This window comes from Stegodyphus dumicola, chromosome 4 (genome assembly GCF_044657685.1).
Source record: "Stegodyphus dumicola isolate Sdum_Otavi_A_Nest chromosome 4, ASM4465768v1".
NCBI lineage: Eukaryota > Metazoa > Arthropoda > Arachnida > Araneae > Eresidae > Stegodyphus > Stegodyphus dumicola.
The window spans coordinates 259,783,026-259,798,971 of NC_140771.1; the positions used below are offsets into that span (position 1 = coordinate 259,783,026).

At 31.3% G+C, this 15,946-nt stretch overlaps 1 protein-coding gene across 2 annotated transcripts in view; it reads left to right on the forward strand.

Moving 5' to 3' along the window:
• The window catches only part of LOC146997872 (uncharacterized), a 35,256-nt gene extending 19,965 nt beyond the window's left edge, over nt 1-15,291 (forward strand). The window contains exons 1-2 of one of the 2 annotated variants that reach the window (XM_085816239.1): nt 633-3,978; nt 11,242-15,281. In XM_085816239.1, the coding sequence (XP_085672365.1) occupies nt 3,690-3,978; nt 11,242-11,270 (318 nt within the window). In that variant the 5' untranslated portion in view covers nt 633-3,689 and the 3' untranslated portion in view covers nt 11,271-15,281. Of the gene's footprint in view, nt 1-632; nt 3,979-11,241 lie in introns of those variants that run through there. The other variant, XM_085816240.1, reaches the window with a different exon arrangement.
• Nucleotides 15,292-15,946: the final 655 nt, after the last annotated feature.

The window sequence follows — 15,946 nt, forward strand, 5'->3', positions numbered from 1 at the left end:
CCATTAAACAAAAAGTGAAATTGCTGCAAAAAATGGATAAAGGCTTATCCGTCTCAAAATTATGTGTGAAGTATGGCATTGGAAAGTCTACTATATATGACACAAGAAAAAGGAACTTTTTGAATTTTTTGTGGAAGAATCTTAAACAACTTACATTGAAAGATATGTTTAATAAAGTAAACAAATAAATATTAAGCTTTTTTTGTAAATTTTGATACCCTTTAGATCATAATTGTTTTTTATTTCATAAATTATGATTTCATATTTTTAATTGTATAATTTCTCCATGCCATCTTACCAGATTTAAATTGATGATCTATTATCCGGAAAACCCCGTAATCCATAATCGCTGAAGTCCCGACGAGTCTGGATTACGGTCTGGATTATTAATGTAAAGATTTTTTAGATTTAAAACATTTCTTCAAAACGGACATACTTGCTGAAAAGTATATGAAACTTTATGATTCATCGCATAGTTTTTTCTCTTTTATTGCTTTTGTTTTTGTTAAAGTATTTTAGTTAGCATTTAATACTAAAACTGGTTTTAATTTTTAGGTGAACCAGTGTTCAAGTCGTGGAACGACCCCTCTGTTGATGGCGGTGGAACGTGCTTCCTATACGAAACAATCCTCTTTTTTTTTTTTTTTTAAATATGTGAACAATTAAGGAAGAAAGGAGCGGATGTGAACGTAACCAACTCAAATGGACAATCCCCTCTTCACATGGCAGTAATTTCGAATCAAGAAAATTTGGTCAAAATGTTCTTGATTGGAAATAACTACATCGACATCTGTGGATCACAGGGGATTTGTTGCATTGTTTTATACCTGTCGGAATGGTAATCTAAATCTGGCAGAGTTGCTAATAGATTGTGCAAACCTTCACGCTCACAGCTGGGAGGATTGCATCATTATCTATGGCAATGTAAACAACGCTTCAGTTTTTAAAACAATGTCCAGAAAATCAAAGAATTGCGTTCAACTAAATAAATTATGTTTGAACGCAATTCGGAAGAACATTCGAAATACTAAAGGCATCAGCAGTTTGCCGTTGCCTACATACTTAGTCATTAAAATAACGTTTAAATAATATTTGAGGGATGAAAAGATTGCGGGCAGCGCAGCGAAAAAGCGTAGTGTAGGAGATAAGCTAAATAAATTCCTTTTAGACCGTGGACTTCGTTTATAGTTTATGTATTTAAAACGCGTGTTTGAAGTATTGTATCATACATTAAGGTTTTAATATTATTCTTAAATATATATATGTGATATTTCGGCAGGCGTGGTGAAGCTTAGCATCAAAGTTCGTGCATTTCTTTAGCAGAATGGTAGCTTTTAATCACCCATTTTTATTTAACTCACCGCCCGGCTCGCATTCGATTCTATTTACGTGTCGAAAACTGCAGTAAAAATTAATAATGTTTACAATTTTTTTTTCATTTAGAGTGAACTAAAATTGTCCTGAAAACGACCTTTGTTAGATTTTCTTCCCCTCTCCTTGTAGCATGGAGGTAGGAAGTAAGATGGAGTAGCCCTAAGCAAGTTTCTCCCGTACCCTGCTCTGAAGCACCGGCGATCCCTACGTGGTGACCAAAATATTGGGTCATTTACCATTGAGTTCAATGGGATTTGACGCGTTCGGATGTAAATATTTTGTAATTACGTCTTAAATATACATATAAATGTATATATTTTCTTTTTCTACAGCACTTCAGAGTCCTAAGTATATGAAAACAACATATTTTTAAACAACATTTCATTCTGAACGGAATTAAATGCTATACTTTTCACAGGACATTTTTCTCAGAATGTTTTAATTTGAATGAAATATTTTTTCAAGTTTTCGTTAATTACATTAGGAAAAAAAATTAAGGTAATTCGATTTTATTCGGTTAAGGTACAAAAATTAAGATCAAAGTTTATTGTATTATTAATATTAAAATTATGCATTATTTCTTTTCTATTTATAGAGCTTTTTCCTAAAATACTTTCTGAAATATGACATGATTTTTTGGCTTTTGAGGCATCTTTTAAATCCAAATCTGTAAGTCAATTTATAATTAATGCTCTATTCGGTTCATTTTAAATTAGAGAATTATTAGGAATTAGGGAAATACTTTAAATAGTACTTAACTTTCTCTGAACATTTCTGAAAGGGAATAAAATAAGTTTTTTTTTTTTTTTTTTTTTTTTTTAAGTATTATTTAAAACTTGTAACTGAGTTAATATAAAATGTAAGGGGAATAATTTTTTTAATTATACTTAGATTTTTTTTACCCTTCATTTCAACAATACATATTCCAAAACTCTTTATTATGTTCTTAAGTGCGCATCTCATAGCATTTGCTTTACAATACCTTTTAACAGATTGCTTTACAATTCTTGCTTAAATCGTTTTATAACATATTTGTCAACAGGATTTCAATTTATGTTTACAATTCAATATTAAGATTATTATATATTCAGATAACATTTATAATCATTATAAATTAGATACATTAAATAATTAGATTTCTTCACTGTATTTTTACAGTTGTTTATAAGTGAATAAATTCTTCATTTCAAATACATTTATAAATAATTTAATGAATATTTATGTATTTTGTCAAAGGCAGATACATGCTTTTTGCAAGCACATGCATAAATACCCACACATATTTCCTATTTTTCATTTCCGGCATGTGCAAATCTTTAATTTCTGTGCATTCACTATATTTTTCGTGTAAAGTAATTTACACTAATTTAGCATACACCCGAAATTTTTACATAAAAAATATATATGAATAAATTTGAATAAAAATTATATGCATTTTTTTTAATACCCACTCAAAGGTCAGTTTTTCTTCAAAATTCCTCCACGATGGCATCTCTCTCTTTAGGCAAATAACCCTTGCATGTGTTACTCTATTTAATAAAAACTTAATCTGACCTATGTGCCTAATTACAAATAAAATATATAAAATTAAAACAATGAGTTTAAAATGAGCAGCAGTAAAGCCTCTCCTCTAAAAATTTAAAAGGTACATGTTACAATAATATTTGGATGTGAAAAAAATTTGTTTTATTTAAAACATTTTGGCATTTGCAAAATAAAATAAAAGTAGCGAATACTCTATCAAGGGTATCGAAAGACGTATACAATTTTAAATGTACCGTAAGGTATTTTTCATTCTTTAAGCATAACATTTATCTTAAAATCTTAATTTTTGTAGTTCAACAGCTTAGAATTTTATAAAACAAATTCATAATCAAAATCACTGTTGTTAGTTATTGAAAAATAACCAAGATTTGTTAGTTATTGAAAAATAACCAAGATGTGATTTTTGCTTAAATGTCGCTAAACTATACAAATTGTTATTATCCATCATACTAGGAATGTTTCTTTTATGCGGAATTGTCCCGTTTTTTTATTTGTATGGAACTGTCGTCTGTCGAAATACTATCAGAACCGTGTCAAGCAAGCTTCTGAATGTAAACAAAGAACACCCCATCTGGTGACCCAAGCTTCAAAGCAGTGCTTCACTTCTAGCGCCGGATGGCCCCTCCTTCCTTTCCTACCTCCATGAATTGAATTTTCTCTACATTATATCTAAAACAAAACCTTGCGAATCGGATGAGAATTTCTGGAGATTTGCCTTAAGCCTCCATGGGTGAAGGTTACGCTCTCTTCCGCCGCTTTCATGGCGAGCCATGATCCTAAGTCGAACCATGGTGTTCTTCCTCTGGGTAAAAGCTTTTCCAACTGGAGTGTGCCTATGGATGACTTCAGTGATGATACAACGACCGCTACTGAATATGGACCTTCTGTTGATTGAAAAACTAAATTTGGAAATCAAGGTATTGGAATCAAAAATTAACACAATCAAGGGTACGAAAAAACAACTTGACACTACTAGACCTGTTACTGAACTGGATAAATACACCAAGTCACTTGCAAAGGTGTTACGAGAAGACACGCTGCAGAAGGACTACCTAATAGGTAAGTGAGATATTTTAATTTCTCAGTGTACTAAACCCTTTCCCTCTAAATCGGCTAGTAATGTTAACTCGCAACATCTAAAAAGGAAAATATTAGATAACTCTGATCTTTCTGATAATAACTCAACTCAAAATGATGGATTCATTAAACCCACTTGAGTAGCCTAAATAGGAAAAAAAGAACACGTAAAAAAATCCCATAACTACTAGCAATAAATTTCATACCTTAAATGCGGACAATGCAAAATATCATCAGGATAACGATAATACTCAAAATACTCTTCCTAAAGCTCCTGAGGATCAAACTACTCTTCCACTAAAAAAAAATCTGTACCTCCTATTATGGTAAAACTCCCAAGCAACATCAAACAAAATGTATATCTGAAGCAACTTGCCCCTGAATCCTCTTCTAAATTTTACAGCAAAAGTAGCGGTGAATTTCTTAAAATCTTTTCAAACACTTCCAATGATCACAGAACTCTCACTACTTATCTTAAAAATCATTCAGCGGTGAATTTCTTAAAATCTTTTTAAACACTTCCGATGATCATAGAACTCTCACTACATATCTTAAAAACATTACCTCATTAATGCACTACACAAAAAAACAATTAAAGTCGTAATACGAGGATTACCTATTGACATGGACACCACAAAAATTAGTGACATTCTAACTGAACAAGGATATAACGTACATAAAGTAGTACAAATGACATGTTTATGTACACAACAACCCATGCCTTTATGTCAAGTTCAACTTCTTCCTACACCAAATATTGACTCTCTATATGACATTACACATTTCTCACTATTCATAGTTGAAATTCAAAGGTACATAAACAAAAACCTCATTTCACAGTGCCAAAAATGGCATCACTCTTCCAAAAACTGTTTCCTAGCCCCATGTTGCGTCAAGTGCGCAGGAGAACACAAAACTTCACTATGCCCAAAAACAGGTTTCTTAGGAAATCCCATCTGTGTAAACAGCAGTAATTCTCACTCTGTTTCTTATTGTGCTTCCTTAGAATTCCCCAAACCCAAAACTATTAGTGCAAATCAGAAAAAAAAAAAAAAAAAAAAAAAAAAAAAAAAATCCTACTATGAGGTACTACTCAATAAACATCAAAATTCTGGACCACAGCATATAGAAAAACTCCAAATCAACCTTATCCCACTCTTGAACTCGGTGAAAACCGAAAACCTCCAAAAACTCCCCATCAGCCTTCATAGAATTTTTTAATGCTATAAAAGAACTTGAAACAATTTTCAGTATTCGCTTATCTAAGCTAACAATGCTCATCAACCAAAAATTAAACAAATTAAGAAACGCTCAAACTGTTATTGAAAAAATCTACATAATCTTCCTAATCCTCTTACAGGCTAATAACTCAAATTCTAATTAACTTAATATCCCAACAATTAACTAATTCAGATGATATCTCCTAATTGCAACTCTTCTTCATTTTAATTAAACTTCTATTAACTCCCATGTCTTAGACTAACTCCTCCCCTTGCTTTCGGCTTCCCTTTCAAAATTGCATGGCAATGAAAAGAGCCCCCCTGCACACTGAGAATCTCTCGCCCACCTACCACCTTCTTCCTCCTTTGCACATGACTGCTCTGACTCCTCAGTTTCAACACCTCCTGAAATGGCCAATAAATGGCACCAGGTTTGCTACTTTTCCCCAAGCTCTCCATCCAGCTACACACTCAGTTACAGCTATCTCTTGAAAGTGAATTTGCTTGCCTACTCGGTGCTTATTTTTAGAACTCTTGTCGTCAACATCGACTCATGGTCACCTTTATATCAGACTTGCAATTACTCATTCCTATACAATGCTCGTCAACATTTGAAAAATCGAAAAAATTGTTCTGCTGGGATAGGTTTTTAACCAGGAGCCCCAGAGCTTAAATTGCACTGGAGCTTAATTGCACTGGAGCCCGGCTCTGGTACTTCTCAGTTTTCGTGATAAATTATAATTTCAAACAGAGTGCACCGTTAATCGTAAAAGATGCCTTAAAAATCAATTCTAACTTCTGAATGTAGGCCTGTCTTTCCTTTGCACTTAAGCTTTGCACAGAGGTTGAGACTTTTAAGGAAAGAAATGCCCCCAATTGTATGTCAAAGGCTTATTCTCCAGGATATGATATGAATTTATGAGAGTGGGTAAATGTTATGTTCCTCCCTCAAAGAACTAAAAGTGGTGCCCAGATCGTGAACGTTCCGCGCTAGTGACTTCCTCCTGCAAAGATTCTGTGTGCTTTCTGAATGATGTAACCAAATGGGGTTACCGCTGTTGTCACTTGTACCGAGAAGTCTTATGTAGTGCATAAATGTTCATTCGTTTTCACGAAGAGGATTTAAATATGGATATAAGCATAAGAGATAAATGTTACGTGTGTAACAAGCCATTTAGTGCGATGACAAAAATGTATATGTTATCTGTGCAGAAGAGTGGCCTCCAGTGTTTTGAACATATGTTAGAAACAACTTTTACTTGCTTTTGCAGTAAGCACTTGTCTCTGTAGCTAGAAAATCTCATTTGAGGTCATGTCTAGAATTTTTTCACAGGTTGACAGAATATTCATATAGTAAAATTCTTAGAAATCAGGTAGGCAAATCTGAATAGTGTAAAGCATACTAGTGAACCTGTAGAAGAAACAGAAATTCACATTTGATGAAAATAAATTATAAACCATTTATTTGTTTCCACAAGATGAAATATTCAATATATTTTGACATGATAAGTGTTCAATGTTTATATCTGCTGCATAATGAAGTCTGGATAAGAACTTCAAAAACTGAAATTCTAAATGGTGGCTAAATGTTTCATCCAATATATATGCTGTAAATTATTTGTGTTTTGCTTTAAACTGTTTCTGAATTTCACACAGTTACGTATTACAACCATGCCATTACAGATAGTAATACCATTCTTGGTACCTGTCATGAAAACTATATTAGATATTTCCACTCATCCTGAACAAGTATTAAAGACCATGCCTGTTGGGCTCCAGTATCAAATGTGTTAGTGTATAAAATTTACAAAATTAGTGCAGCGTTCCATTGCATTGTTAGAAAAGTGAAATGAAATCTCCAACATTTTCAGTCAAATCTTGGACATATTAAGATCAGTGACACCAGGTGTGTAGTGTGTATAAGAAGAAATTTGTGTAGCATCATATCTCTGCATGTAAGAAATCGAAGCATGATAGATATTTATTTTGAAAACTTTTATAATTTTTCATGTAATAGATAAAGAAAGCTAAAGTAATTCAGTTGTATTTTCTGCTATCATATTATAAGATGAAATTGTTTTCCATTTTAAGAACTTAGGAATGGTTTGTCTCTGAAAAATAAAATAAAATAATAAATGCTATAAAGCACACATGTTAAAAAAATAAACAATTTAATAAATGTCATAGGCAGTAGCTTTTTTGCTAGGTGCTTCGGAAAGTATGGAGGTTTTGGAAGTACTGAGCAAAGGTAAAAGTATTGTTGAAATTTATTTAAGATTAGTTTCATTTCTATCTTTAATATTTTTTCGTGAGAACTGTATACTGTGTAATTGTTTCTGTATATTTAAATGTGTATCAGTTTTCTATGTAAAATTCACTTTACACTTTTCTGATTTCTTTTCTTTTCAAAATTCACAAGTCTTGCGTCTGTTTGCTCGCACAGAGTTTGTAGGGGTGCCTTTTCGATTAACTCACATACTCAGGATTTAAAGGCATATGATTTCTAAAATATGTGACAAAATGATTTAAGTCTTGTTAGCATTATCATTTAATGGTCATATTTTGTGAGACATTTTTGATGAATATCTTATTTTTGGAGAATTTTTTGAAGGACATTGAAAACAAAATTATTTGAATTTTTTATTTTTGATTCTGAAAGTTGGTCTCTTAATATGTTTAGGTTGGTGTAGACTGAAGGGTACCCCATGTATTATCATAAAGTTTTTGTTTCATTTATTGCCAAGCCAAGAGAGTACACAATGCCAAGTTTGAGATTCTCTGATATTTTTTTAAGTGAAAATAGGTTAATATGTACATGGATACTGAGTTCGTGCAATTCTTCGACTTGTTATTTTGTATTTGTGTAGCAGCGATTTTTGTTGCTAAAATAATTTTTGGCGCTACACAAAGCCAAAATAACAAGTCAAAGATTCGCACAAACTTGGTCTCCATGTACCGCCAAAAATTGCAGTTTTTGTCAAGGGGTTACCCGTAAATATACTTTTACCCATGTTTATGTTCTCTTTACTTTCTCTTCATTAGACACCTGTACCGAAAGTTGCAAAAGTAGTTCTAATCTTATTACATGGAGAGCTATCTGTACAAAAGAATTTTTGTTATTGTTCCGTTTTGAGGACCGTTAAAGAATTGCAGCGCAAATGCGCCCATTTAACAGCTCGCGTAATCTAGCGTATGCACTGATTTCAGATTGCGTAAGCTTATATAGTTCTGTATTTCTTAAGATGCCATTGAAATACTAGTTTAATTTTTAAATCCTTTTTTGATATCCTATGGATTTAACAATATGGGAAATGCCCATGATGAAAAGTCTGCAATAAAATTTTGGGTGAAGTGCAGAATCACCCACTGCTTGACACGTTTTTAAGAATTGCACATACTCAGTATCCATGTACACGGCGACCTATTTTCACTTAAAAACAAAAATCCCAGAATTGCTGAAAAATGGCACTGTGCACACACCCTTGACTTTATCTATGTACACATCGACCTATCTTCACTTAAAAAGTAAAAGAAAATTGACAAAAATGCAATTGTTTTGACCCTTGTAAAAAGCAGCAAACAAATAAGTTGGCGATTCTGTACTTTACCGAGAATTTTTTCAAAGAAAAGGCATAATTCATTATAGAAAATTATGTTTGAACAACCAACGAGATGAAATTATACTTTAGCGATAACTGGGTAGCGAAATAGCGATGCAGGCATGCATTCAGTTATGTTTAGCAATTTTTATATAAATTATAATAATGATCTGGAATAGTTATTTACTCTTATGCTTCCATTCAGTCATGTTTAGCCTTTTCTATATAAATTATAATAATAAAAAATATTATATGAAATTAACCTTTCATCTAAATTAAAACATCAATCTTAGATAGTTATTTACTATTATACAGTACAAATTCCGTAATCCGGACTCGTCGGGACTTCGGCGATTCCGGACTAGAGGTTTTTCCGGATGATAGATCATCAATTTAAATCTGGTAAGATGGCATGCAAAAATTATACAATTAAAAATAGGGGTACGTTTCCGTTTTGCCGGCGCAATAGATAAAGTCGCCAATAATGGTACAATTGATGCCAAACGGAATATCTTCGCTGATAACCTTTTACGCCTCATTTTCAAAACAAGTCGCAGCCATTTCTTATCCGATTGATTATTTCTTTCAATACTGGCATACAATTACGTAGAATTTTTACAAGATAGTTAAATTTTATGCCCTAAGGCCATTCATGGTTAATTAAGTCAATTAGAATGCAATCACACTGCGCACCCGAAGGCAAAAATATAGAAAAGGCAAAATCAATTGTTAAATTCATAAATTCTAATGAGAATGCACTAGCGAAGTAAAGCACTGCGATTTACATATTTTCTGGGTAAGCTATTCGTACAAATTGAAATAATTCTTGCATTTAAACTTGTATTCCAAATTAAGATTTAAGTTGAAATTAATGTAGATAACTGCTGAGAGAATTAGATTTTTGTAGCACAGTTTACGTGAGATGAGATCACTTGAGGTCACGCGATTTAAACCGACGAATCAGGATGTAGAATCATGAAAGCATAGTAAATTCTTAAATTAATGTATTTTTACAAAATGTTAAACCATAATAAAATATTTATGCCTTCAAAATAAAAAATTCTTAGAATTAACATTTGTTAACATTTTTTATGTGTGTACCGTATGATGTCGGCAACAAAGTCTGCTTGGAGAGTTTTGTGCAAGCGAAGCTGAAAAGTACCAAAATATGAAACCGTAATTTATGAAATAAAAAGCAATTATGATCTAAAGGGTATCAAAATTTAAAAAAAAAAAAAACCTTAATAGTTATTTCTTTACTTTATTAAACATTTCTTTCAATGTAAGTTGTTTAAGTTGCTTCGTTTTATGTGCTAATACTTTCTCTTTAATTCTATAAACAGACAAAATTTCTTGTTCAGTTGCAAAGTTCCGCTGTTCAAGTCCTGTAATTGCTGTGCCGAGAATACCGACTAAATTGTCAGTCAAAATTTTTTCATTTTCACTAACCTCTCTGTCACTTTCTTCATGCCTTTATCCATTTTTTGTTTGATGGACATCGAAACATGTTTTCGCTTTGTAGATCCTTTGGCAGCTTCAGAATCGGAAACTCTTTGACATAATCGAAATTTCAAGCTTACTTTTTATAAAACTGCTCTAATAGTCTGCAAGAAATAATAAGCCGGATCCATTTAGAAGATTAAAGAACAACACAATCTGCAACATTAACTGAAATAGATAATTAGATCATTTTAGCCTAGCTTATACTGTCCGTTATACATTAAACGTGCATGTGTAAACGTATTATGCGCATGCATAAACGCTACGCATGTGCAGAAAGTTTGTAGCTTTGAGGTCTAGATTATAGATCATTCCGGATTATGGACTCCCGGATTAAACACTTTGTACTGTATTTATAATTATTTGATTATAAGGAAAGTGTCATTTTACATTATAAATCATATTTAAATAAATAATATGATGAGGTATATTAGTTTAGGCAATTCAATGTAATTTCATTTTAAATGAAAATACACAATTTTTTTTTAAATTTCCTTTAATTAAATGGAACTCTAGAGTTATTCAAAATGTTATTCATCAGTCTTTTTTAAATACTTCTTTTCAACTTCTTTTTCTTGTTCTAGTTATTTTTTATCTATTTACAAATCTGTATTCTTAATTTCCAACCAAATTCCACTTATCATTTAGGTAAATATCCATACAATGCATAATTTCATACTTTCTAGTGAACCTTAATAAAGTTTAATTACTGTTTTGTGTTTTTGATAAGTTTAAATCAGATTTATATTGTGTTGTGTTCCAGATTTAAAAAATGAATTAAAAATATTTGTACACCAATTTGGATAATTTCTCGACTTTATTGTTGGCTTTACATTGTGTTCAGTTTTGAAAATTCAAATAATATTTCAGAACTTAAAAGTAAGCTTATTTTGTAATTCTAGATATTTTCTTATTTGTATTTACAGTTTGCAAGAAATGGCATTATGGTGATTAGTATAAAAGCGTGGTTCAGCTAAAGTTTCACAAGAACAGAAGTCATGCAGTATGAAACATTTGAAGATTAAATATGAGATATCTCCTTGCAAATGCAGCATTTTTTAATAAACTCCTTAGCTAATTCACTCATGCATGAAAATGATTTATTGCATATAACTTTTTCATGAGATTAAATAAGCACATGTATTGCTAAATAACCTTTGAATTTAAATGAACTGCTATATTTAGCACATGTTTATAGTTTCTCACCAGCGTGGGTAAAAATATGTGTGTTTCTAACACACATTTGACTGTGAATATCTAGTTACAAATATCACATTCATGTCATTTCTCATTGTTGCTGGATAAGTATTTGTCTCTTTAATGCACTTGTGTGTGCGGATGATTTACAAACATTGCATTCATGTAAGTTGCCCTCAGTGTGTGTAAACAATTTTATTTTAATGATGCAAATAATTCATCACATACAACTTGTTCATGTGTGATAAAGATTTAATATGACTTTTGAGTATAAATGGCACAAATCCACTCATGTTGTTTTGTACCTGTGCGGAAAGCAATATGTGCCTTTAACATACTTACATGTGCAAATAACTTACTATATATACCTGGGGTGGCCAAACTTTATGACGACAGCAGCCTCATGGTGGATTTCATGAATGTTCAAGAGCCGCAAATCCATATTTAAACCATTTAAAGAATAATAAGACATGTTTTTGATGGAAAGAAATGTTTGAAGTAAATTAAGAGTTTCACATTTTATATGCGATTCGCATGGTTACATGTAAATGTAAATAAATATTTTTTTTTCCTCTCTGTCCTGTATTCAGGAAAGTAAGTCCCAATAAAATATAAATTTGAAATTAGTGTACTGTGTAGTTGAGCATTCATCTTTCAGACAAAAAAAAAAAAAACAAACATATTCTTTTTGTTTCCTCCTCCTTTTATAACTGTTGTTTGATTTCAGCAGAGGTAAGCTAAAATCGGAAAAATATGTATTGTTCTTTAAGAATACAGTTATGTAATACATTTTTCGTATGAGTTATAAATAATTAATTTTAAAAAAGTGTTTTTTTCTTTAACTCAAAATCTTTTAGAAAATAAATGAAGAAATGCAAGTCAACACGTATTGCAGAGAAAACTTTTATTCCCAAATAGGCAATAGAGTGCATTCCAATGAAACTGTCATTTTATGTATACCAGTAGTGTTCAGATTTATCACAGTGTTACCTCTTAAAAATGCAAACCTCAAAAAACAACTTTACTACCCAAATCGAAACTCGGACCACATCGTTTATAATTTGAAGATTTGGTAGAGAAATGTTCATAAAAAGAATTATTTTGGCATTTTTTTTTTTGATAAACTTATTCCTATTTATCTCAAATCCACAGCCAAAACCACCGTGTTTTTGGAACATGAGGGCATGCAGTTTATACACTTGCTATATGGAGAATTCATCGAGCTCTATGCAAGCGTTTTGCATTGAATGATCAATATAAGTGTTTTATTAATTAACTTGTAAGTTGGAAATTTTGAGACTGGTCATTGATGATTATTATCAAACATAACTTATAATCTCTAATATTATGCGATTTGTTTTAATTTTATTCTTTCCTGCTCCCTTTTTCTTTTTTTTTCTTTTTTTTTTTTTCTTTTTTTTTTTTTTTTAGAATATGATTTAAAGATTGATGATAGTAACAATGTAAAATGTATCCAAAGATAGAAATTATTTTGTGTAAATAAAAGAAATGTTGTTGAAATTGATAAGACCATTGAAATAAGTGACATAATGCACTCGTGTTAAAAAAATAAGTAGCAGACACTAAAAGAAAATGTACGAATGTAAAGAGGAAAATGGAAACATACAGTTAACACATGAGGTAAACATTGGATCACCGAATGCAAATAGACAACCAAAATTAGCATAAAACGCAATCGTGGAGTCATACCAAAATTATTAAAAAAAAGGGGCATTCTGGACCTATGGGTCAGCTTGCAAGCAGCGATACCATTATCTTAGTTGTGTGTCCAGCTTCAGCCTTGCGATTTTAACCAGATCATCTTGGAGTCAAAGGTACTTGGTATTATGGTGATTAATATAAAGAAGTATTATGAAAATCAGCCGAAGTTTCACAAAAACAGAAGTCATGCAACATCAAACATTTGAAGATTAAATTTGAGAGATCCCCTTGCAAAGGCAGCATTCCTTAGCTAAGTCACTCTTGCATGCAAATGATTTATTGCATATAACATTTTCGTGTGTTTTTTCATGAGAGTAAATAAGCAATTGCTAAATGACCATTGAATTTAGATGAACTGCTATATTTAGCACATGTTTATGATTTCTAACTAGTGTGGGTAAAATTATGTTTCTAACACACTATTTAACTGTGAATAACAGGTTACAAATATACATTCATGTCATTTCTTATTGTTATGCATAAGTGATTGTCCTTTTAATGCACTTCAATGTGTGGATGATTTGCAAACATTGCATTTATATAGTTTTTCCACAGTGTGTGTAAACATGCTTATTTTAATGATGTCTGCATGTAACTTGTTCATGTAGTTTCTCTTTAGTGTGATTAACATGCATATTTTAATATACCTTTTGAGTATAACCTGTGTGGAAAGCAATATGTGCTCTGAACATACTTGCATGTGCAAATAACTTACTATATATATACCAGTCGTGTGATTTCTTATTCATTTGGTATGCATGTCTTTCTAAATTGTTTTCAATAAAACTGGCATTTATGTATACCAATAGTATTCAACTTTATTTTAGTCTGACTTCATAAAAAATGCAAACAACTGCAAAAAACAATTTTACTACCCAAATCAGAGCTCCGACCACCATGCTTAGAATTAGAGGATTTGGTAGAAAACTGCTCATGAAAAGAATTATGTTGGAATTTTTCTTGATAAATTTGCTTCTGTATATCTCAAATCCACAACCAAAATCAAGAAAAATTAAATAACCGTAATAAAGATCAATATGTTGAAACAAAAATTTGACTGTTTTTGGAACATGAGAGCATGCAGTGTATAACTCGTGCTATTTGGAGAAGTCACCCACCTCTATGCAAGCATTTTGCATTGAATGATAAATATGTTTTATTAATCAACTTGTGAGTTGGATTTTTTAAGACTGGGCACTGATGATTGTTATCAAACTTCAGTTATAATCTCTAATATTTTGTGATTTGTTTTAATTTTTAAATGTTTTCTATTCTTGCATACTGACTTGTCTTTTCTGTTGCTGTAAAAAAGAAAACATATTATGAGAAAAAAAATCATTTTGTCTTTATAGGATAGTCTATGAATCCTTTGTTCAAATCTTCATAGCTCTCCTCTGGTTAGATACAAGTAGTTGTTTATATGAATTAAACAGAGGCCTTTTCAATCATACTAACGTTTTTCTCTTCTATATTTAATACAAATGACTTGAAATTATATTTACTTTTTCTTTCCAATAGCAGCTTACAATATGTCCTTTTAAACAAATAATAACACACATTTCTCACATGCGATTTTTATTTTATAAGAAGGGCAGGGCCAGATAGAAGAACAGATGACTTAAGGTCAGTTTACACCTGTCAGAGCGGCTCGGAGCGAGTCGCTCGTTCCGATTACTTTGACAGTGTAATCGCTCATTTCGACGGAGTAGAAATGTAGGGAAGATGAGTCAGCGCTTCCGTTTCTACTTTGAACCTGTTGAAAAATCTCTCCGAGCAGCGTTCGCAGGGACGTCGTGACAGTGAGTTCTATAATGCCGAGATTAAGTGATAGCCAAACCATGGCACTTTTTAATGCATACACATCTTATGGAGTGTTTTAGGGAACACTTCACTGCTTCATTAAGATGTTGCATACTTCTATAATTATGTGAGCTTATATTCATTTTTTTACAAGCATCCCTATATGAAGATGCAATAAATATATATTATAAACTATAAAAATAAAAATGGAATTATGAAAAAAAATATGTAGATCTGTTTTATTGTGGATATTTAAATTTCTTGCTTTGTATAAAAACATTCTATTCGTTACGATTCAGCTTGGATGTGTGAGTGTACTGAAGGTGTATTAAGGTTTATACAAATTATGCTAGATGAATTCTAATCTTCTTAAACTATCCGTTTTAGTATTTTAAAAGTAAAATATAATCACTATATTTAACCATTATTAATTTTGTTGATATCACTTTGTGTGTTGTACAGTAACACAATTTCAGTAGGATCCAAAAGTAAGAATTTGCGATAAATATCTTCCTGTTGGAACTATGTCATAATATATATATTCTTTTACCTGTGGTAATATATGTAATGCACCCAAGTTTTTTGCTACTTCTTATTTATTTAAGATTTTCTGAATAATTAGGTAGATATTATACAGCTTACTTCTGCCGTGTTAATGGTAGCTTTGAATAAATATTCCATGTGTTAATTTTGCATTCTTCTCTATAAATAACACAGTTACAGTCAGAACTCTGCATAATTAATTACATGCACAGAGAGCTACTGATTCTGTGGATTCTGGATGAATAAATATATTCTTTCTATTAATAAATAATAAAACACATTATTACTTTTACATTATTTTGTAAATGATTAATTAGGTGCAAATAAACAGTTGTATATAGTAGGAAAAACTTTGGTAATTGGAATTTC